General features: G+C 36.4%; 1 protein-coding gene across 3 annotated transcripts in view; it reads left to right on the top strand.

Moving 5' to 3' along the window:
* Positions 1-25,515, top strand: part of Kansl1l (KAT8 regulatory NSL complex subunit 1-like) — a 104,864-nt gene that overhangs the window by 10,384 nt on the left and 68,965 nt on the right. For all 3 annotated transcript variants that reach the window (XM_013009123.1, XM_013009142.1, XM_013009133.1), the window contains one exon: positions 21,173-21,314. In XM_013009123.1, coding sequence (XP_012864577.1) covers positions 21,173-21,314 — 142 coding nt within the window. The remainder of the gene's footprint in view (positions 1-21,172; positions 21,315-25,515) is intronic.

Genomic DNA, 25,515 nt, shown 5'->3' with positions numbered 1-25,515 from the left:
GAATACTAGCCTTAACAAAAAAATGCTCAGAGTCAGAGTCCACGCCCTTAGTTCAAGCCCTGCCCCTTCAACACACACACAAATTGCATCTATTTTGAACATGTACAGATTGACATTATAACCTAAACAACATAATAAAACAGCTATTTATATAGCATTTACACTCTAGGTAAAAAGAGGTGATAAATGATTTAAAGTATCTGGGAAAATATAAATGAATTATATGCAAACAGTATGCCATTTAGTTAATTAATTCCTAAGCATTGGTTTTGAACTGAGGGCATTGTACAGTTGCTTAGCTTTTTCACTTAAGGCTGTCATTCCACCAATTGAGCCACACCTCCAACTCTGGCTCTTTGTGAGTTAACTGGATATAAGAATCTCTCAGACTTGGGGCTGGGAAGGTGGCTCAGCGGTAGAATGCTTGTCTAGCATGCATGAGGCCCTGAGTTCAATTCCTCAGCACCACATATGCAGGAAAAGCCAGAAGTGGTGCTATGGCTCAAGTGGTAGAGTGCTAGCCTTGAGCTGAAGAGCTGAGGGACAGCGCCCAGGCCCAGAGTTCAGGCCCCACAACCGGACTTCCCCCCCCAAAAAAAATCTCTCAGACTTGTCTACCTAGCCTGGCTTTGAAATGGATCATCAGATCTCAGCCTCCTGAATAGCTAAGATTTCAGGTATGAGTCAAGTTTGATCAACTATGCCATTTTATATAAAGGACTTGATTATCTGTGGATTTTAGTGTATGTATGCTTTATCTTTAACTCATGTTACTTTTCCTTCCTTTGATTCTAATGCCAAACTATCTACAACAAATAGCTTTCATATGTAGGCCATTCATGAAAATATGTTCAATAAATTAATAAAGTATACTTAAATATGAACATTTTAAAGTAATTGTTTTATTATATATTTAACATTTTATTTTAAAAATTGATAAAATGTATCTTATTTAATGTAAATATATTATTATTGTATACCTTCTACTTTTGTTTGGGCTTTTAGCTGAGAAGGAATGGTTTTTCTGTTGTTGTTTTGCGATTGGAAAGCATTTTTATTAGACATTATCATCACTGTTGTTTTTAGAAGTATTTTGTTGACTTTTCCTTTTCCTCCAAAAAGGTAGGCAATCAATAGCTTCATTATAACATTGTTGGTAAAATTTAAAAATAACTTGTTTGAGAAGCTCTGGTGCACTGAAGAAAAGCAAGTTGCTTTCTCTTAGAAAGGATAATAAGTGGAATTTGTGTTTTTTCTAAGTTTGAGGTAAATTATATGTAGGTTTATAATATGAATGGAAATGTGTTCTATATAGAAGAAGCTCAAGTCAAGAAGCTGAAGTTCTGGAAAGAACTGTTAAAATCATGGCTTGCTCTACGATACTGAGCAAGGTTTGTTTTTTCCTGTTCTAGACTCCTGTTCTTTAGTCTACCTTAAATAATGTAGGAGATAATTAGATGAAGTAATAAGTATAAAATACCAGTTTGTAGTGAGGTAGTGAAAGATGAAAACTATCAAGCTATTGATTACTGTGGAAGACTAGAGCTTATTTTTTTTTCAAAATTTTTATTAAGTGGTTACATAATTTCCCAAATTTCACAGTATTGTGGGATAGTGATGCTTAGTTAAAGTTACACACTCTAACTTTCATGGAGCAAATTGTCTATCATGGTCTATAACCTTTATGAGTTCCATGAGCTTTGTGCAATACAGTTAGACTACAGCTTATTATTTCTGGAAGGAACCAGGGTAAAATGTATGCCTCAGTGCTATCTGTTTGAGAGAGAAGGATCAAGGGTACATTTTGTAACAGGTTCTGTAAGTTAAGGATTGCGGGTGCTTCCCTGGCACTACCATTCTGCCATTTGGGTAGCAGATCAGGCTCCTGCAACAACAAAACCTTCAGTCAAATACAGATGCTGGAAGTTCTAGGCCAGACTGGTTAAATATGAGGGTTTGGTTGGGTCGTTGAACTGAGAAGAGCCTGGTTATTTCTCATCTGGTAGTAAATCCTTAGAATGTCAGCAATTCTTTTCTCTGAGGAGTAATGACCTGTTTCTTCTAGGATATACACTAGGAAAACTTAGCATTTCCCCAGGTTTATCTTTGTGCATATTAAAATTTTGGCCAGGTGCCAGTGGCTCACACCTATAATTCTAGCTACTTCTAGCTACTCAGGAGGCTGAGATCTGAGAATCAGCATGGGCTGGAAAGTCAATGAGACTCTTATCTCTAGTTAACCACCAAAAAAGCTCTAACTGGAGCTGTGGCTTACATAGTAGAGTGCTATTAAACACAATAGTTCCAGGACCATGCCTAGGTCTGAGTTCAAGCTTCAGGACTGACACACACACACACACACGAATTATTGAAGTTATATTTAGATATATTAGTTGTCAAACTTGATAAGAAATTTTTTATAACAGATTTAGATATTCACTAAAAAGGAAAGAATTTTTGTTTAGGTAAATCTTTCCAGATTAAAAAACAACTCCACAGAAATGAAAATTCATAGATTTGTTTGCTTTGCTGTTGTGTGCCTGGGTATCTCTGAGGGAAATAACAGAATTAAAATCAGCCATTAATCTGTAAAAAGAATTTCTCAAGTAATGTGATCTTAGATAATATGTTTACTAGATATCTTCGATATTGTGAAGCTGGGTGTCTTAACAAGCCAGTTACCTAGTATTTTCTTTTGATAAAGGACAGAAGGATAAAATCCAAAGAGAAACAGATTGATAGCAGCCAAATAAGTTGCAAATGGAAGTACTTTTACGGTTGTATCATGTGAAAGTTACAAATTGTCTTTGCATTAATTTTTTATTTTCCACATTTCTCAAATGAGACAAGTTTGATTTTATTTTACTTAAAAGGAGCACAAAAAAGTGAAGTGAAAAATAATTCAGTTATTTCAATGACACTTTTTCTGTTTTTTGGGAAGAAAATAAGAGAATTGCGATTTCTAAATTGTAATTGGGAAATAGATTAACAGCAAAAAAAGAAATTTGTTAGTTAATATCTGAATGTCTTTGAGGAAAGTAACAGTTAAAATAGGGTTATTTCATGTAAAGAAAAGCCATTTCTCACATAAAATTGTAATATTATGTGCTTACTGAATTTGTTTACTGCTTAATGCTAGTGAATAGCAGATTGGGATTTTTAGCCTGGTTCTTCAAGCTCCAAGGCTATGCTATGTGCAAAGACTTCAGGTGGAATATGGGGAAAATGGAATAGCAAATAAAGGCCACTTTGCAGTGTTTATGCACATTGTAATTTTATTCTTGAGGAAATAACCATTTTTCCTAGTTTTGATAAGCAAGCATAGTCTTCAAGGTGGTACCACTAAGATGATGAATGTAGCAGTAAATACTGATTTTTATGCATGCCCCAACTAAGAAATAGTCACATTCATTAGTGAAAATAGTTTTGGGATGCACAAGGGTTTCTTTTAAGAATCAAAGGAACACAGAGGAGGGGGAAATTCACAGAAAGGATAGTGGGAAGATTGGAACTCACAGGGCATCTGAAGAAGGCTAACAACCAAAAAGGTGATGGAAACCAGCAATGTTCTGGTCTGCAGATATCTCACACTTTATTTATTTATTTATTTATTTTTGCCAGTCCTGGGTCTTGAACTCAGGGTCTGGACACTGTCCCTGAGCTTCTTTTGCTCATGGCTAGCACTCTTTATCATTTGAGCCATAGCCCCATTTCCAGCTTTTTCTGTTTATGTGTTATTGAGGAATCGAACTCAGGGCTTCATGAATGCTAGGCACTCACTCTACCACTGAGCCACCTTCCCAGCCCCTGCACCTGCTTTTGCCACTAAGATGATTAACAGCCATCACAGTTGGTGAGCATGATGTCGCTATAGAAACCTTGTTGAGAGAATAATGTGCTGCCCAAGATCAGGGCTATGACCCTTCCCAAGTCACAAATAACCCAGACCCTAGAGAGCTTTGACAGCCACATCCTGCGTTTGTGTCTGTTTTACATATGTCCATATTCCAAACCTTGACAATGTGACTGTACCAGGTTCATGTTCGTCTTCACCACCAGAGTCACCACAGCTGTTGGCTAGCCTCAGCCTGAGCCTTAGAACCTCATCCCTTTGTATGTACTTGTACTATAGACATCAGTGTTGAAAACATCTGGTGAGCACCTGCACTTACGAACATTGCATGCCTGCTCACTCCCTGTACTCCAGAAGATCGTTGTGAACTTACACCTTAGAAAACAATGCCACTGCCATTATGAGATATTCTGCACTATAAACCCTGAAGCTGTGCTGTTCTCTGTACATGTGTGTGCTCCATATCTTTCTACTACCACAGTAAGTCAGCCTGAGACCTAAATCCCAGAGCTGCCGTGGCTCTACATGTACTGGTGTTCTAGACCTCAGCCCCAGGGTTTTCTACAAGTAGTAAGTAATAGCTTATACATTGTTAACCAGTGTGGCAGTGGAGTGCCCATACCCTAGACTTGAGTTCCATTCCAGACCCTGAAGACATGATCCATACCTATAATCCATACCTATGCTCTATGGCTGGTGCACAGATACCATACATTAGGCATCATTGCCAATGGCATGTTAACATGTAAGCTGGACCCAGATTCAAGAGAGGTCCTGCTGACTACTCCCAGGTGGAAAGGAAATCAGGAAGACATAAGCCTTCATTGCCAGTGGACCCCACAGCCCTTGTTGCTCCTATGGATACTTACCACCTTGCTTGCTGAGGACCCCTGCAGGCTTTGCAAATGCTGTTCTTATTTTTAACACTACTGGATGAAGATTACACTTCTTTCACATTCATGAGCTAGAGCTTTTGCACCACGCCTGGCTGTCATCCTTGTAACCACTGAAGAAACCAATTATGAAGAATAGAAGAGGTGACTGTCCCATTATATGTGCAGACATCAATTGAAGACCAGAAGAAGCAATCAAGAAAACTCAGCAAAGCTGACCTTCAGAAATGGAGAGGTAGGATTTTTTTCATGCAACAGAAGCTGAGGGAGTTCATCACCACCAGACCTGCCTTACAAGAAACAATAAAGGGATTTCTTTAGGTGGAAAGAAAAGAATGCTATTTAGTAATATGAAAACATAGGAAAGTATAAAACTCCAGTGGAAATAAGTGGTCGATTTAGGATATTGTAATACTCTAATGGTGATATGTCAGTTGCACGTACCTTTGATGGTTGAAAGATAAAACTATTAAAATAATAGATATAATAATTTTCTGTAGGCTACATCTTACAAATATGTAAAGTGAAATCAACACATGAAATAGGAGTCACACATGTAGAATTTTTGTATGAAATTGGAGTTATTGCTATGGTTTGGATATGATTTGAGTGTGCGCTAAATGGCACATGAGTTTATGGGTTAGAAGCTTGCCTCTTAGTATAGTTATGGTAAGAGATGGGGTAGTGATGGTAAGGGATTGATGTAGTGATGGGAAGAGATGATGAGGTGATGAGCCTAGTTGGGGATCATGGAGCTGCTGACTGAGAAGGGATTGAGAGGGTTTTCATGAGACTGGTTTGTTCTTAGACGAGGATTGTTAAAAAAGAGCAAGAATATCTCCTCATTGTCTTCTTGAGCTTCTTTTCTCACTATATCAGCTTTCTCTTTTTCATCTACGCCCAACAGGAGCCATCTTGCATGATATGGCTCAGCCAGAAATTCTTCACCAGCTTGTCAATCTTGGAGCTTCAGCCTGCAAAACTATGAACTAAATAAAGCTCTTTTCTTTACAAAGTACTCAGCCTCAGATATTCATTATAGCAATCATGAGGGTAATTATAATCCAGTTGTTAGCAACTTAAATTGGACTAATAAAGGTAACTTTTTGTATGCCTCATGACAACCAGAAGGCAAAAACTCACATTAGGTACATGAAGATAAAGGCAGAAAAGCATACCACTATAGAAAATCATCAGATTGCAAAGAAAGAAGTAAGGAAGGACTGAGGATCTATATTTTAAAGAACAAAAAAACAAAATGATAGTATTAAAAATGGCAGTAATACCCTTGTACCTAACAATAATTACCTCTGGTATTAATAAGATTAAATTCTTCAATCTAAAGACAATTTAATTGTTGGATTTAGACAAAAAGAAAAACCCAACTATATGTTCTCCGTAAGACACTTCAACTGTCAAAGCATACACAGACTGAAAATTAAAGAATGTAAAGAGGTATTCCATGAAAATAAAAGCCAGAAGTTAACAGAGATATTAACGCCTGCAGAAAAAAATAGACTTGAAAACTAAACAACAAAAAGGTCATCATATATTGGTTAAGGGTTCAAATTACTAATGAGTAATAGGAGACTCTAAGTCTACTTATACCCAACATTAGAGTCCTTAAGTATAATACGAAAAAAAATTGAAATACAGTTTTGCTACATAAACCATACTGGCCTCATGAGCTGTGTAGTCCAGGCTGGCCTCAAAAACATTGCCACGGTCTTCTAAGTGCTCGGATTATAAATGTGTAACATTGTGCTCATTTATTCAAAAAGCTCAGTGCTTTTGAAGACAGATGGTTTTATTTTCCTCTACTGGAACTTGAACTCAGGACCTGACTACTGTCCCTTACCCTTTTTTCTTATGGTTAGTGGTTCTCTACTACTTGAGCCATAGCTCTACTTCTGGCTTTATGACAATTACTTGGAGAAGTCTCTCTTGGACTTTCCTGCCTGAGCTGACTTCAAACTGATCCTGATCTTAGCTTCTTATCTATTATTTCAGATGAGTTGAGATAAATTGCCATATAACCATTTTAGGGGATTAAGTGCTTTATACAATGTACAAAATGTCCCTATAGTATATGCAAAAAGAAGTAGTGGATCTGAAATAAACTTTAGACTGAATGGACGGACATGCTCAACAGCAACAGAATATACATTTCTTTGAATCACATATAGGACATTCTCCACGATATGTTACTCCACAAACCAAATCTTAACAAACTTACAAAGATGGAAATCATATTAATTATATTTTCCAAATAAAATGTTATGAAACTAGAATAACAGGAGAAATGTGGGAAAATTCAGAAATATGTGAGAATCAAACAATATTCTCTTAGAAGCTAATAGATAGGTAAATTTAAAGCAAAACTAAAACTATATTGATGTAAATAAAACTAGAAAGCACTACATTCCAGAATTTACAGGATACAGCAAAAACATTTCAAGAGAGAAGGTCACAGGAATAAAAGTGCTCACAACTGAAAAAAAGTTCACATTTTTATTAGCACATATTAATTGTGCAATGTGAAAGGCTTCTCCCTCCCTGCCTTCTTTCCTTCCCTCCCTCCTTCCCTTCCTCCCTCCCTCCCTCCCTCCTTCCCTCCCTCCCTCCCCTACCTCCTTCCTTCCTTCCTTCCTTACTCTTTTTCTCTCTCTCTTCCTCTCTTTTTTTTTTTTCCTGGTCAGCTTGAGCTCAGGGCCTTAGGCTTGCTAAACTGAGCCATGCCCTCAGTCCTTTTATTTTTTCAGATAAAATCTTGTGTTTTTTGCCTATGCTGTCCTCTGATTGTGATCCTCCTTTCTACCTCTCTCTATAGCTGAAATTATAGGCATGTGCTATCACACCTAGCTTGTTGGTTGAGAATGGAGGTCTCACTAACTTTTTGCATGGACTGGTCTCAAATGGAACTTCTCCCAATCTGAGGATTGGGAGATAGATTCCCAAAAGATAGATTTACAGTCATGACCAATTGTGCCTAGCTGATGTGGGGGTTTCATTGTGACATTTCCATATGTGCATACAATATAATTTACCCACATCAAGATCTTTGATAAACAGTGATACACCCCTAAAGAGTCAAAAAAGAAAGACCAAACTACGCACCAAATTAACACAAGGAAGGAAATTAGAGAGCTCAATGCTTAAAAACAGAAAAGATTGATTAAACTAAAATGTGGTTATTTGAAAAGCAAATATACTAAAATGTCCCTGCTACCCAAATCAAAACACAGAATGAACATATTCTTTTTTGTAATTACAGTGCTTTTCACTGAAATAGAGAAAGGAATGACATTGTTTGAGATGCATTGTACTGATAAATTCATCTGTTGAATGTACAACCACCACTTGGTTGAACTTTGTACAACTACTTAAGATAATATAACTAAAATAGAAAATGAAACCCTAAAATTTGAATAGACCCACAAAAGACCCCAAACTGCCAAATTATTGTTGAGCAAAAAGGACAAACCTGGAAAAAAAAACACATACTTGGTTTTAAAACTTATTATGAGTTATAATAGTCAAAGCACAATGGTGATGTAAAAGTCCTAGGAATAAACTCATACATGTATGAATAACTGATTTTCTTTTCTAATTCCTTTTTCCTTTTCTTTTTTGAGATATGTCTATTTAAAGCAAGCTGGCCCCAAATTTAGGAGTGTCCTACTTTAGCCTCCCAAGTTCTATGTTCACAGGCAATAACGCCCATGCTCGAATTCTGTCTTGTGATCATTGAGAAAAATGACAAGAATATGTAAATGGCAAAAGAAATCTTTTCAATAAATAGTGGAAGAATGGACTACATGCAGAACAGTGAAATTGAATATTTATGTCACTGCATATTACAAAATTAAGTTAAAATGTATTACATTTTGACATAATTCTAGAAGAAAATTGAGATTAAAAAAACTTGATTCTGGTCTTGGAAAGGCGTTGTGGTCTATGACCAAACACACACCCACACACACACACACACACACACAGAGCAAAAACAGACAAGTAAGTTTATATCAAACTACAAAGCTTCTCCACAGCAAAAGGAATGATTAACAGAGGAGGCAGCTTACTGATGGGTGAAAATATTTGCAAACAATACATCTGATAAGAAATTAATGTCTAAAATACATATGGAAGATATACAACTCAATAACAAGTAAATGATGTGATTTAAAAATGAGTAAAGGACCTAAACAGACTTTTCCAAAGAAGACATACAAAAGACTAACAAGTATATTAAAAATACTGGACCCCATTAATAATCAGGGAAATACTAATTAAAACCACAATAAGATAACATTTCATACCTCTTAGAATGTACTGTTTTAAGAAAAAGGGATTACAAATGTTGGAGAGGATATAATGAAAATTACACACTGTTGATAATGTAAACTAATAAACAGAAAATAGTGCAGGAGCTTCCTCAGGAATTTAAAAAACAGAGCAACTTTATACTCTAGCAGTCCTAATTTTGAGTATATGTTCAAATGATATATTAGTATATGAAATTGGCTTCTGGACCTCCACATTCACATTCAGTCACAATAAAATATATAATACTATTGCATTTCAAAAGAAGAAATAGTTATTAAACTTAGAAATTTATTATACTTAGTGAATTAAGGCAGAAAGAAATAGCACATGATATCACTCATATGAAGAATATAAAACAGCCAAACTATAGGAATAGAGAATAGAGTGTTAGTCACCACTCAGCCCTTAGGACGTATGTGTAGGAGTATGAGATAGGGAGCTGTTAGGAAGAATAAATTCTGGAAATGTATTGTAAACATCATGACTGCAACAAGTAATAGACCTGTGAGCTGCTAAGAGTCAGTAAGCTTGCCTTAACTCGGATGGATTATATACAGTTTTGACAACAATGGTCAAAAATAAAAAAATTTTAAATTTAGAAATTTTAGAAATCTATGTGTGTGTCTATACAGATGTATTGATGCAAATAAGCTCCTTAGTCCTGTGTTTAATCTTTGTTGATCTGCTGTGTGTTTCCTTGCCCTTAATTATGCCTCCCAAAAGAGCCATGTGCTTGGTTTAAGTGATAAGGTGAGAATAGATTTGTTGAAAGGTGCCATGTCTTTAGCAGAAATTGGGTGGCAATATGGTAAAAATGAACTCCATATTCTGAATTTACATGGTTTCCTCAATGGTATTCTCCTTGGAGCATATGTCTGTGACAGCAAGTGTCTACTGTAGATTTTTAATATTTTAACCATTACAAAATTATTAACAGCTGTAATCCTAACTGCTTGGTAGGGTTAGGTCAGCTCTGGGAAAAGGTTTGTGAGACTCCTTCTCAACCAACAGCCAGGCTTGGTACCATCCCAGCTATGAGGGAGGTTGAGATCAAGATGATCAAGGTTCCAGACCAGCCTGAACAAAAGAAGTTGGACAGAATCCATCTCAGTATAATAATTTGGGTATAATAGTGAGCGCCTGTGATCCACTTATGGCAGAATGCATAAAGTAGGATCCAGGTCCTGGTGCAGACTGGGTAAGTGAGAGCCTATCTAAGAACAACCAGTGAAAAACCAGAGCTGGAGGTATAGCTTGGTGATAGACTACCCGTGTAGCAAGTGAGAGGCTGTGCTTTCAAACCCTAGTACCAGTTTTTAAAAAGTGAATTTGTCAAATGATTGATAAACCAATTAGCTTTATTTTATCATTTCATAGAATAAGAAACCACATGTGTAACATAAAAATGTATACTTTGTCATTTGAGTTCAAAAAGCTGATTTTTAATAAAAGATTATAAACCCAATTTTAAGTTTTCTTACCCAAATCCAATCACTACAAATGCTGTTAATTTTTTGTAATTTGTTTCTTTATAGAACCGATACCAATGAAACTTTAAAAAAAACTAAATACAATATAGCTCATGAAAATTTATATGTAGTTCTAGTGCACTTTCATTTTGGGTTTTAAAATGAATATCTACTTCTGATAACATTTTGACAGTTCTAAATAATGAATGTATCTTATAATTTATGTGTACAATTAATACATTATTATCCCCAACCTAGGGATTTCTGTTATTAAATTGAATGTTTATCTTAATATTGGTAGCATCTGAGAAAATGAAATAGTTCCATTTTGTGAATGTAAAAAAATAAGTCATCGTGTTTTTATTAATTTACATTAGTTATGGGGATATTTAATTATTACATTGTCAAACATATTTATGATATATTCAAATTTCCCAAAGTAATTCCAACAAATTTTATTTTATTTTCACATAAGCAAAAAAACCCAAAAACCTCTTCAACCTTAATTATGCTCTTTCATTTTCTCCTTGTTAGCCCAACTTTCTGTCATGCCTGTTTCTCTTTTCTCGTCCCTCATTTAAGACTTTGTAAAGTATTAATATTTTATACTCTTATTTTGAAATGCATGCAGTTCTGCTGAATTCTTAAATGTGAATTAATATGGCCATTTTTTTTTTTTTTTGGTCTGTCGTGGGGCTTGAACTCTGGGCCTGGGCGCTGTCCATGCGCTCTTCAGCTCAAGGCTACTGCTCTACCACTTGAACCACAGTGCCACTTGCGGTTTTCTAGTGGTTTATTGGAGATAAGAGTCTCACAGACTTTGCTGCTCGGGCTGGCTTTGCACAGCAATCCTCAGATCTCAGCTTCCTGAGTAGCTAGGATTACAGGCGTGAGCCACCGGTGCCTGGCTGGCCATTTCTTACATAATGAAATGATGTCAATAAAATGTGGAATTAGGTTTAGATTGTTTCTAAACCACTTCAATATGTTCATGTTTTTAAGTGATCAGTGTGGTGGAAGCATTTTCAGAACTAAAGAGAGAATAATAGGAGTACAGAAGCATGTAAAGAAAATGTTGACTGTTATGTAGAAGTACCTTCTTATAACTAAGTGAATTGCTGGTTTATTGATACATAAGCTGGGCATTGGTAGCTCACAGGTGTAATCCGAGCTACTCAGGAGGCTGAGATCTGAGGATCAGGGTTCAAAGCCAGGGCAGCAAAATCTGTAAGACTCTTATCTCCAATAAATCACTCAGAAAACTGGAAGGAGCACTGTGGCTCAAGTGGTAGAGTGCTATCTGAAGAACTGAGGGATACCGCCCAAGCCCAGAGTTCAAGCCTCAAGACTGACCAAAAAAAAAACAAAAAAACCCAAAACCGAATTGCTATATATTCTACTGTTGACAGGTTTGAGGAAGCTACAAGTTCACTTGAATAATCTCTGAAAATATTTCCCCAGTTATAAAAGAAACTGATAAAAAAGATTATCTTTAGATGATATCTTTATATATTTATTTTTTATTAAACTGGCATTATTAAAACTGCATGTCTTCAAAGACACACTTCAAAGGAAGTAGCATGAGCCCCAGGGCATAAGGCTTTAAAGGATGATCTGGTTTATTTTAGGTACAAATGCCAATGGAACCAATGTTTTTATAAGAATTATTACTTGGTCAGGGCTCAGATTTGAAAGTTTGATCCGTTTTGTGTTGTCTGTTGCTATTTTCACTAAGTGCAGAGATTTTATTTTATGGAACATGAGGGATATTCTGGCTTAGTAGTAGTTAACTTGGGAGTATTTTATTTATTTTTTGTGGTGCCAGGATCTAGTTTTGATCACTTTTTGTCTTTCTTTTCAAAGCCCATTTAATATTTGGCAAAGCCATCACCAGTTCCCCTGAGGAGTCTTAGATTTATAATTCCAGGGCTTGGTGTTACAAGATTTCTTCACTGGACTTTAGCTGCGCTTTCTCCTTCGCTTACTGTGTAGCTCGAAAACACCATGTGGCTTCCTGGCGTCTTGAACCAGAGACACAAGTACATGAGTATGTGTATGTACATGCCAAAAATGCTTGTTGAACTGTTGGTTAGCAAATGTTTCGATTTATTTTAAAAATATGTTTGTTCCTTTTATTATGTATATTGGTCCTTGTCAGTATTCCATGTTATATGAATATTTTATAAGAACAATTAATGGGGGTGGGGTGGGTGGGAGGGGAGATGGGAAGGGGAAACAAAGGAAGAGGCAACAATGCTTGATAAGAAACGTACTCATTACCTTGCCCATGTAATTGTAACCCCTCTGTATGGTATTTTCACAATATAAATAAATAAATGAACAGTTAAGACTGAAAGACTGCTAAGTTTTAAAATCCTTTCATTTTGGAGAAAGATGGCAACAGCTATGAAGGACATAAATATTCCCCAACTTTTCTCTCTCTCTCTCTCTGTCTCTCTGCAGGAAAGTTTGGGATTGTAGGAAAATTAAATTTACTGGGCTGACACAGGAATTTTTTTTTAAACCAATACTGAAATTTCTAGTTTAGGTTGGCTCAATGGGTGTTGCCAGGATTCTAGGCAAAATTATATAGTGCAACAAGTTGTGCTGTTCCCTTTTGATAACATTTCCTTTTAGGAACCCTTTTTAAGCTCTAGTCTTAAGTCAATTTTGAAAATCTAAACCTTGCCTTTTAATTAGGTTTATGTTCATGACTAGTTCCTAGAGTTCACTTTTTTGTCTATGTGGTTTTGGGAGATAGGCTCTTGCTACATAGCCCGGGCTATCCTTATGACCCTCCTACTCCAGCATCTCTTGTGCTGGGAATATAGATAGTGTTAATATGCTTGGCAAGAATTATTTTAAAATTGAGTTTACTTGTTTTATAAGTGTCAGTGTTTATGTGTGCAGCTAAATGTAGTGTTTTCAAGTTCATTCAGTGATGCTTAAAGACTGAAGATTTTAAATGAGAACTGTTAACCTAACTGATTCTAATGACAAAGTGTTTCTGGTGAGATTTACGCTAAGCAGTCATAGCAAGGAGCCCTCCACATAAATATATAGAATTTATTTTTCTTTTATTCAACGGTTAGAAATTGAATATGCTTCACAGGCTTTATGGAGACCTATTGGCTTTACTCCGTAGGGTCCTGCTCTTGCCTGTACTGTTGAAACTGATTCATAAGTCCTTCATCTCATTGCCACACTTTTTGTTTTTGAGCATCCATCTAACCAGTTTTAATGGTATGGCTCAGAAGTTCTATACATTATTTTGGATCACATTTAATTGTCAAGGATTTTGTCATTTAGTAACATTTATCTGCATGTAAATATGGGAAGTAAAGGCTTCAGCTCTGCTGCCAAAACATAAGATGTTCTATTATCAAAAAACAGAGAAGAATGTTTCTCTCACCTGAAATCTCAGCACTTAGGATGCTGAATCAGGAGGATTGCAACTTAGGACCAGATAGAGTAATATTAAAAGATCCTATCTCAAACACAAAACAAGTAACAGGAAGAAAAAGGAAAGGAGGGAAGGAAAAGAACAGCAACAACAATAACAGAAAAGAATGAAGGAGGACGATGGCATTCCTGTCAGTCATTTTGTTGTGGTCATTCTACTTACGCAGTCTTTTCTCCGAATACATAAAATGCACCAGTTAATCTTGGTTCATCATAATGTGATGACTTATAAACTAATAAACAGGTTTTCTAGCTCCCTGGACCTCTTCCTTCTTGTATGTGTTTTTCTAAGTAAGAATAAGAAAGCCCCAGTAATTTGGGCAAAAAGAATAGGGATAATCATGATAGTTGCTAGTCTGTTGAACAGTAAGACATGTTGCTTTACCAATGGAGTAAGGTCTTAGTAGAACCCTAATTCTTTTCCTTTGTCCTCCATTGTCCCTGACTTAGGATCCCAAGCTTGTACCCCAGCCTCTGGGCTATGTATAGTAAAATTCTCTCTCAATGACAACAGTTAAAGCAATTTTTTAGAAACACAATAAGACTATAGTAAATGAAGCCCAAACTGTAGAGTGAAAAAAAAGAATGAATGAATGAGTCAATAAACAATGAAACCAAAGCAATGGAGAAAATCAGTGAGACTAAAAACAGTTTTTTGGAAATGATTAATAAACAGAAAAAATTATTAAGAAAAAAATGAGCTACAGTAGGAGAAAACTAAATGCACTACTATAGCTGACATAGAATAATAGAAAAACCAGAGTATTAGCTATTCAGATCAAACAGAGGCTGATCATTTACAATGGAAATTACCAAATTAGATACATGAGAAACCTTATGTCAATTGGAGAACCTGAATTTGTAATTAAAAAATATTCTATGTGTGAATTCAGGCTCAGATTGCTTCACCAATTTTATTGAAATTTGAAGAAAATATCATTCTAATCTTATACCTCCAAAAAATATAGGGAAACACTTCGTAACTCATTTTATGAAGCTAGCCTTAGCTTCATTTTGAAAATATACCAAAAGATTGTAAAACCCACGCAGCTGCTTATAAACTTTGTAAGCCACAAAAATCAAATATCAAACTGAGCCTAGCAAGAAAAAATTTAAAAAACATCATTTGTGCTAGAAAGAAAACTGAGTATATATTTTAAAATACAAAAGGAGAAATAGTATTTTATTTTTGTAGATATAAAACAATTGACAAAATTCATTTACACTAATAACTTGACAGTAAACAAAGAATGGGCAACAACTTTATCAATAAAGGACATTTATATAAAATCTATATCTAACATACAATGAAATTCTGAATTATTTTTTATAGTTTTTTTTTTTTTTGGTTGTGGGGCTTGAACTCTGGGCCTGGGTTCTTTTTTTTTTTATTGTAAAGATACTGTACAGAAGGGTTACAGTTACATGAGGAATGAGTACATGTCCTATTGAGCATTGTTACCCACGCCTTTGTTTTTCCCCTATCTTCCCTTCCCTCCCTACTCCCCTAACTCCTCCCCTTCAAGGTGTATAGTTCATTTTCAACATAGTGTCTTGTATGTCTCATTGTTACAATTGGTAAAGCTGTATCCTTGTTTCAGCATTTTGTTATTTCCCTTCCCCTCCCTGAATTAGAAAAATGTATATACTAGAATCAAATACAGTGACAACAGTGATTATACAATGGGGGAAGAACATACAAAAGAAACAACATTAAAAACAACAGCGACAAAGAAAAAAAACCTCTTGTGTCCCTTCTTGGGGTTCATTTCACTTAGCATCATCTTACATGGTCATATGTACATAGCTTTCGACCTTTTCTGCTTGTCCTAGACTTATACTAGTTATTGCAAATAAGGGAAACCATGGGACCTATGTTTCTTTGGGTCTGGATTATTTCACTTAATATAATTTTTTTCAAGTCTTTCCATTTCCTTTTTTTTGGGGGGGGGGTCCAGTCGTGGGGCCTGTCCCTCAGCTCTTCAGCTCAAGGCTAGCACTCTACCACTTGAGCCACAGCGCCACTTCTGGCTTTTTTCTTTTTGCTTATAGGGTGCTGAGGAATCGAACCCAGGGCCTCATGCATGCAAGGCAAGCGCTCTATCACTGAGCCACCTTCCCAGCCCCAAGTCTTTCCATTTCCTAACAAATGGGGCAATATCATTCTTTCTGATGGAAGCATAGAATACCATTGTATATATATGCCACATTTTCTAGATCTATTCATCTACTGGGGGGCATCTGGGTTGGTTCCATGCCTTAGCTATGGTGAATAACGCTGCGATAAACATAGTTGTGCTGGTAGCTTTGGTAAGATTTTGTTTGTGATTGTTCAGGTAAATGCCGGAAAGTAGGATTGCTGGGTCATAGGGGAGCTTTATGTGGAGTCTTTTGAGGAATCTCCATACTGCTTTTTAAAGTGGTTGAACAAGTTTACACTCCCACCAACAATGCAGTAGGCCACATCCTCTCCAGCATCTGTTGTTATTAGATTTCTTGGTTATAGCCATTCTAACTGGGGTGAGATGGAATCTCAATGTTGTTTTGATTTGCATTTCTAGAGAAGTTGAGCATTTCTTCATGTGTCTATTGGCCATTCTTATTTCCTCTTCAGAGAAGTCTCTCTTTAAGTCTTTAGCCCACTTATTAATCAGATGGTTGTTTCTTTGAGGATTTGTTGTTGGGGGAGTTAATTTTTTGAGTTTTAACTATATTTTAGATATGAGACCCTTGTCTGCTGTATGCTAGTGAATGGACCTGGGTTCTTGGTAGGTTTTGTAAGATAGTAAGGATGTCCATGCATGTGAGCTGTAATCCACATGCTAAAGACTTGTACAACAAGAAATGTACTCATCACCTTATTTATGTAACTGTAACCCCTCTGTACATCACCTTTACAATTTAAAAAAAGACTTGTATAAGGAAACTATTAGAACTCATAAGTGAACTTAAAGACAACTAAAAATCAGTTATGTTCCATACAGTAGTATACAAATAATTAGTAGATACTGTATGCTAGCATCTATTAATATGAAATGTAAGCTTTTAAATCATACACAAAACATGGATGAGAGAAATTAGCAGTATGCAAATGAGCAGAGAAGTATATACTGTATATGATGATCAGAAGATAGTGTTACTAAGATTCTAATTATTCACTATTAGATCTATAAGTTAAATACAACATTAAAATGTGCTACTTTGTGTGTGTGTGTGTGTGTGTGTGTGTGTGTGTGTGTGTGTTTGCTGGTCCTGGGACTTGTTACTTTTTCCCTGAACTTTTTTGCTCAAGGCTGGTCCTCTACTACTTGAGCCATAGATCCACTTCTGGTATTTTGGTGGTTAATTGGAGATAAGAGTCTTATACATTTTCCTACTGGGGCTGGCTTTAACCACATTCCTGAGATCTTGGCCTCCTGAGCAGCCAGGATTATAAGGGTGAGCCCTGGCACCTGACAAAAGTGCTGCTTATGCCAGGTACCAGTGGCTCTGTGGCTCAAGTAATAGAGCGCTCGCCTTGAGCTGAAAAACTCAAGAATAACGTCCAGGCCCAGAGTTCAAACCTTATGACTGTCCTCCTACCCCCCCAAAAAAGTGCTACTTAAAAAAATATTTAATAAACAGATCGATATCCTCATACATTCTGAATGTCAATGTAGTATTAAATGCCAGGAACTCCTGCCTTTCAAATCAGGCCTAAAGTAGGCCTTGGAATATTAATAGTAAGATGACCCAGGAAAACAGACAAAATATTGCACAGGCATGTCTTCAAAGGAAATCATAATCCTTTTGGAAGGAGGTGCATATGAAAAGATAATCATTAGTCCAGGTTGTATAATTGGGATCCGTTAACCAAATCTGTCCTAACCCTGTTTCTGAAAATAAAGTTATTGCATCACATATGGATTGTGTACGGCTGCTCTCATACTACAGAGGTCAGAGTTGAGTAGTTGTTACAGAGACCAAATGGCCTACAAAATCTCATCAGCACTTATTCTTTTAAAATTTTGTTTGTTATTATAGGATTTGAATTTTGTGCAGTGCTCTTTGCTAGACAAGCTTTCAATCACTTGAGCCATGCCTCTTGCCCTTTTTAATTTGAGTTACTTTTCTGATAGTCTTGCTCTTTCCCCCTGGGCTGGCTTTGGACTAAAGCCTATGCCTCCCACTGTAGCTGGGATTACAGTTATTACTCTGATACCTGACTTGTTCAGATAGGGTCCCATAGACATTTTTCCCAGGCTGACCTCCTATCCCTCAAATTACTGGGATTTCTTGTGTGAGTTACCACAACAAGTTTAATATACACCTTTTTACAGAAAGTTTGCCAGCATCCAATCTAAAGGAACCCACTTCCAGGAAAAAAAGGTGTTTTTTTTTTTTTTCTGGTAAGCAAATATTGGTGGAGAAGGTTAGTCCAGTTTATTTTTTTTCAGGACAAATCTTATTTGGCTTGAAATGATAATTTTTAATACCATATTGTCTCTTTTTATTATTTATTTATTTTATTTTTACCGGTCATGGGGCCTGAACCCTGGGCCTAGGCACTATCCCTCAGCTCTTCAGCTCAAGGCTAGCACTCTACCGCTTGAGCCATAGCACCACTTCTGGCTTTTTCTGCTTATGTGGTGCTGGGAAATTGAACCCAGGGATGCATGCAAGGCAAGCACTCTTCCACTGAGCCATCTTCCCAGCCCTGTCTCTTTTTTGAAGTCATAATTGTATTAGCAAACAAAATCTTTGTGTTAAAGGCAAAATTATAATCACATATCTCTCTATAAACCTTAGTAATCTAAGACAAAGTATTGGAAAGCTCTGACTTATTTTGAGGAACCCTATTTCAAAGTCAAAACATGTTAGCTATTTTAAACCAAGAGAAATTGTACCCACAAAGCCTTCACCAGCTTGTACTTCTTTCATCAATTTAAACAGGGACTCTAAGCAAGCAAGAATGGGTACTGAAGGCAGGAGCTACCTTTTCTTTTGATGGAGGGGAGAGGGTGGATGACAGGTCTCTCACTGCCTAGGTTGTCTCCATTCACAGATGTCTTTGTCCTGAGCATTACTATTATATGGTGAGCATGCGGTGACCTGTGGTCAGGTCAGCGCTCAATGCATGAGTCAATATTCTTTAGGGTTTGGCAGGCCAGGCTTCTGTGATAACAAGGGTGCCTAGATACTCTGGTCTGTCTCAGATCTTAGGGGTTCATTGTTGTATCAGTAATGTTCCGATTGGTTACACTGCCAGTTATGCTAGTCATTACATCATTGGTTATATAAGTTGTTTACGTAAAACATGTTTTGACTTTAGTGTTCAACAGGTGTTAATCTTTTTTGAGCAAGTTGGCCATATGTTTATCTTTTACACATTTACAGCTATAATTATTTTTTAAGAAAATCATGTCTTCAGGCAAGGGAACATTTTTCCTGGGGAAGCTCATTTGCCATTTTTCAGTGCACAGTTTTATTTATTCTTATTATAATGCAGGATAAATTATCCTTTACCAAAAAATTTCATTTCACACATCACAAAGCTTCAGTGTAATTCAGTTTACTTAAACTTGTATTGCTGTTTTTCTCTGTCAGTATAATTTAATATATGAGCACAAAAATGCCATATAATACTTGTTTCAATATCCAAGTATCTTTACCAGAAGTATAATATGAAAAAGAAATGCAACTTTCTTTTATCTGTATTATATTTGATCATTAATCACTGATTTGATAGCCAAAGGAAATTGCATGTTATGGGGAAGTTTTCCAACTGGATCAAAATGTAATGAGAGAATGTGATTTTCATATGTTTATATCCACACTGTAATTCTGCAAATCCATCAACTTTACAGAAACCTTACCTATTTTTTCTTCTTTGTCTTCCCCTCTTTCCAGTCCAAACCATTTTCATACTCAGTGTTTTATTCATAATTGGCACAATTCTACTGTCCATGATTGTAAATTTTAAAAATTAGTTTCCATTGTGTATTAAAATCTAGTTTATTGGGGCTGGGAAGGTGGCTCAGTGGTAGAGCACTTGCCTTGCATGCTCGAGGCCCTGGGTTCGATTCCTCAGCACCACATAAGCAAAAGCCGGAAGTGGTGCTGTGGCTCAAGTGGTAGAGCACTAGCCTTGAGCTGAAGAGCTGAGGGACAGCACCCAGGCCCAGAGTTCAGGCTCCACGACCGGACCCCCCCCAAAAAAATCTAGTTTATTCTCATCTGTGCAAAATACTGCTTTTTATGGCTCTTGCCTTTCCTAAACTAAAGGATTGATATTTAATGCCATTAAATATTATCTACAAACACTGAATTTTAATTAGACATTCTTTCTCACTGTCTATATTTGTGAAATGTTATTTTTAGAATCAAATTGACAAAAATCAAAATGACAATAAACTGAGTAAACAGTAATACCAATAAAAATCCTCATGAATATGCTATCTTCAATCACATTATATACAACCAGAATCTTTAAAAAATATCATTTAAGAAGTACTGTTATAAATTGTTATAATGATTACATTGTGTATAGTAAAGCTAGAATAATTGCTTTTTGATTATCTAACAGCAAATGATCTCTCTTAAATATGTTCTATTGCTGTGATTTATATGAGATACTTGATGTCCAAATACATTTTTAAATTTAAGATTTTAGAGCAGCTGTAGATTCAAAGCAAAACTCACATATTCTCAGTCCCCACAAATGTTCAGACTTTTGTGGGCAACAGCAGTGCCAAGTGTTATAACCAAGGAACCTACATGAATATATCATTATCAGCTCATCATTTACTTATAGTTCACTGTTGCTGTATATTACATGGAGTTTAGCACTAAATATGTTTTAGACAATGTTTTTGTAAATGTTTTGGCATTAAGTAATTATCTTCAGATTATCTTCAATTTCTGTTGTAATATGATTTCTGTCATACTAGAGCCTTCTGGTACTAGGTATATAGTATTGAATAAAAGCAAGTATTTGTGGGATAGAAAGGTAAAGGAATTGAATCTCTTTTTGGGGGTAGAAGTTACCCTACCATTTTCCCCTTATGTAATTAGATATTTAGTAAAGGAAATTGGACTTATATGATAGGAGTCAAGGCAGTTATTGATCAGCCTCTGTGAAAACTTGATTGTTTTTGTGCTTTGACTAACAGTATTTGTCTTATTCACAGTAACTCTAGTACTGAATGGAAGTGGCTCGTAGACAGAGCAAGAGTTGGCAGTCGATGGACTTGGCTTCAAGCCCAGATTTCAGAGCTAGAATACAAAATTCAACAACTAACAGACGTTCACAGGCAGATTCGTGCTTCCAAGGTATAGTTTATGTTCTATTTTTGTTAAAATTGTTGATCTGATAGTTTCTTCTCATTTCTTCATACAAAATTTTATAGAGTTTTATGAAAGTATAGCTAGTTTGTGTTATGATTTTAATATATGAATTGCTATAGATTAATGCTATCTTTGTACAAAGTCTGTTTATTTATCACACATAAGCAATTCACAACTTCTTTTTTTTTTAATTTTATTTTATTTGTGAACATACTGTACAGAGGAGTTACAATTACATAGGCAGGATAATGCGTACATTTCTTACCAAGCATTGCAGCCTCCTCCTTTGTTTACCCTTCACATCCCTTCCCAGCCTCCCCCCCTCCCCCCCAATCCCAATCCTTCTCCTTCCCCCCCTTCCCCCCCCCCACCGACGTTGTAAAGCTCGTTTTTGGACATGACAACTTGTACTTCTCATTGTAGCAACAGGTCCACCTGTATCCTTAAACAACTGGTTTTTCCCCATCTCCTCCACAAGTTATACTGACATCAAATATAGTGAAAGCAGGGGTTATACTGTGGGGGAGGGACATACAAAGCAACAAAGAGATAATCTTATAAATGCATTAGAAACACATGCATGAAAGAAAAAAACATTAAAATACACATCTAACGGTTCATTTTCCTGACATCACATTATCTGACCTTTTCCGCTTGACTCATACATATACTAGATATTACAAATAAGGGAAACCATGGGACCTATGTTTCTTTGGGCCTGGCTTACTTCACTTAATATAATTTTTTCCAAGTTTTTCCATTTCTTAACAAATGGGGCAATGTCATTCTTTCTGATGGAGGCATAGAATTCCATATATACCACATTTTCTTGATCCATTCATCTACTGAGGGGCATCTGGGTTGGTTCCATATCTTAGCTATGGTAAATAATGCTGCAATAAACATAGTTGTTCACAACTTCTTTATTTGATGTCGTTGATAGATATGAAATAAATTATTTCTAAATTTCTTACAGTGATGTATATAATTTATTGTCCTAACCATTTTACCATGTGCATTTTAGTGGTATTAAGTACATCAGAACAAGCCACCCATGTCTGCGAATGTCCATCTTTTAAAACCCATTAAATAGTAATTATCTCTTTCCCCTTCTTCATAATCCCTGGCCACCCTATTCATATGATTTTGACTATTAGTACTTTTTATAGTGGAATCACCACAATGTTTTTGTGCCTACCTTATTTTATTCAGCATAATTTGTTAAGTAAATTTCATCCACATTATAGCATACCGTAGAATTAAATGCAGGTCTTCATGCCTGTTAGGTAGAAATTCTACACCTTGAACCACACCTGTAGACCTTTTGGTTTTAGTTGTTTCGGGTAAAGGCTCACATTTTTACCAGGCAGGCTCTCTTCCTCGCTGGGAGGACAGGAGCATGCCACCAGGCCCCAGTTATTGGTTAAGATAGATTCGCACAAACTTTTTGTTTGGAGTGGCCTTAAACTTAAATCCTCCCAATTTTTTTTTTTTTTTTTTGGTGGGCCATAGGGCTTGAACTCTGGGCCTGGGTGCTGTCCCTCAGCTCTTCAGTTCATGGTTAGTGCTCTACCATTTGAACTACAGCGCCACTTCCGGCTTCCTGGTGGTTTATTAGAGATAAGAGTTTCACGGACTTTTCCTGCTTGGTCTGGCTTGGAACCGAGATCCTCAGATCCCAGCCTCCTGAGTAGCTAGGATTAGAGGAGTGAGCCACCAGTGCCGGGCTAATCCTCCCAATCTTTGCCTCCTCAGTAGCTAGGATTACGGACCCAATTTTCCTTCCTTTTCTAAGGCAAAACAATATTCTGTGTATTTATACATTGTGCTTACCCTTTTATCTAATGATTGGCACTTGGGTTGTTTCTCCATTTTAGCTATTGTTAGTCTATATGAAGGTAGGAATGGAAATACCTCTCTAAGAGAATATTTCTTCTCTAGTCTTCAGAAGTATAGCCCTTTACCCAGCTTTGCAACTGATTTTTGTTTGTTGACTGTATATCTTGTGAGAGTCATCTGAAGCTCTTACTGTTGTGTTGCTCCTCACTTCTCTTTTGGGGAAATGCTTCTCTTCTGTATATTCATTCTGCCCATCGCTGCTCCACCTTTATACAAACTTCTCCTGTCTTATCTCTAAGTTCTCCTTCTTCACTTCTGGCCAGTCCATTATTTCTTCTTTCACCCTGATTTTCTCTTCCTTTACTTTTACTTTTGGTGCGTTTCTCTCTCTCTCTCTCTCTCTCTCTCTCTCTCTCCCCCCCCCTCTCTCTCTCTCCCTCTCCCTCTCCCTCTCCCTCTCTCTCCTATCCTTCTCCTTCAATCCATTATACCTGAATTCTCATCCTGCACCTCAGGCCTATTCTCCGTGTCCTTGCTTTACTTCTGGCCATCTGAGATGCTGCCTTTTCTGTTTAACCAGTCCATAATTTCTTGTTTCACAACACTAAAATTTATTCTTGACTCTGCTGCCTGTTATTCAGTCCTTCTTTTTTTTTTAACTCAGGGCTAGCGTTCAACCACTTGAGCCACAGCGCCACTTCTGGCTTTTTTGAGTAGTTTATTGGAGATAGGAGTCTCACAGGAACTTTTCTGCCAGAATGGCTTTAAACCAAACCGGCCTCAGATCTTAGCTTCCTGAGTAGTAGGATTACTAGCATGAGCCACTGGTACCCAGCTTTCTTTGTCTTCTTTTCTGTTCATGAACTCTTTTCTTCACCACCAGCCTTTTTTGCTAAGTCCCCAATTCCCTCCCACAGGGGGTTTAGCAGTAGCCTCTCAGGACCTGTCATTCTAATTGTTATTGTTTGATTAGTGTTACTATTATTTGGTATACTGCAGTTCCCAATGAATTGTCAAGGTTTATGTTTATTTCTTAAATATCTAGACTTTTACTATCACATTTCTGAAAGTCTTCATTTTCCTTTTCATTATATTTTTTCTTTTTATCTTCTTCTGAACACATACTAAAACATTGGAACCGTTCTGTCTCTCTCATTTTGTTGTTGCTGTTTTTTGGGGCCTATACTGGGGCTTGAACTAGGACCTGGAGCTCAAGGATGTTGGCAAAAAATGCTCAAGGCTTGCACTGTACCACTGAGCCACACGTGTTCTCCACATCCTCATTCATTGCTTCGTTTCTCTGTATTTTTATGTTTGATGATTTCCTCACGTTTGTCTTCTAGTTCATCAATTCTTCTCTATAGGTATACTTGATCAAGACATTAACTTATGGGTTGATGAAATTTTAATTGACAATATTTTATATTATGTTTAATATTTATATATTTTAATATTTATAGTTTGTATTTGATACTAAATATTTATTTATATTTATGTTTTATTTGGGTAGATTATTTTGTTTTCTTTTCATAAGTTTGAGATAGTTTATTTTTATCACAGTAAGTGTATTTTCAGATTATTGTTTGATATCTGAGGCTTGGTGCTTGATTGTAATACTTTTTTATATGACATGTCTTTCACATGTTTGGATATCTCTTCTTGTTTCTGTTTTATTGTGAGCCTACTTTTATTTCATTTATCCATATGTATTTATTTGTGGCAGCACTGAGGCTTGAAATCAGGGCCTGGAGCTCTCACTTGGCTTTTTTTCTTTTCTTTTTTTTTCTTTTTGGCTCAATACTGTATTCTACTACTTGAGCCAAACCTGAACTTCTATTTCTTTGCTTGTTTATTGGAGACAAGAGTTTCCTGTATATTTTGTCCTGGCTGACTAATAACCTAAATCATCAGATTTAAGTCACCTGAGTAGCTATGATTATAGGTGTGAGCCACAGTCATACCTGGCCATAAGCTTACTTTTACATGGTTCTGTTCTTATGTTGGAATCTCATAAGGTCTATGCGGATTTTTCTAGAACATTTTGCAATAAGCTAGGTTACCTAAGGGTGTCCTCATTCAAGGACCTATTTTGGGGGTAATCAAATGTCATCACTCTTCATGAAGAAGCCTCAGGTTTTCAGTTGATAGAATTGCCAAGTTTTCATACAGACATCTGATGGAGATTTACAAACTTTATCTTTATTGCAAAGGGGATAGCTCTTAATTTCACTGATTATATAGCCCATCTATTTGAAGAGCCAAAACTATGTCTCTTTTTCCTGTGTGCACTTTGTTGTCTAGGACCGGTTAGTTATATTGGACTGATGATGATTTCACAGCTTCACTG

This window comes from Dipodomys ordii, unplaced genomic scaffold, assembly GCF_000151885.1.
Source record: "Dipodomys ordii isolate 6190 unplaced genomic scaffold, Dord_2.0 Scaffold1, whole genome shotgun sequence".
NCBI lineage: Eukaryota > Metazoa > Chordata > Mammalia > Rodentia > Heteromyidae > Dipodomys > Dipodomys ordii.
The sequence above is the reverse complement of the archived record's forward strand: the minus strand, read 5'-3'. Positions and strand labels throughout refer to the sequence as shown.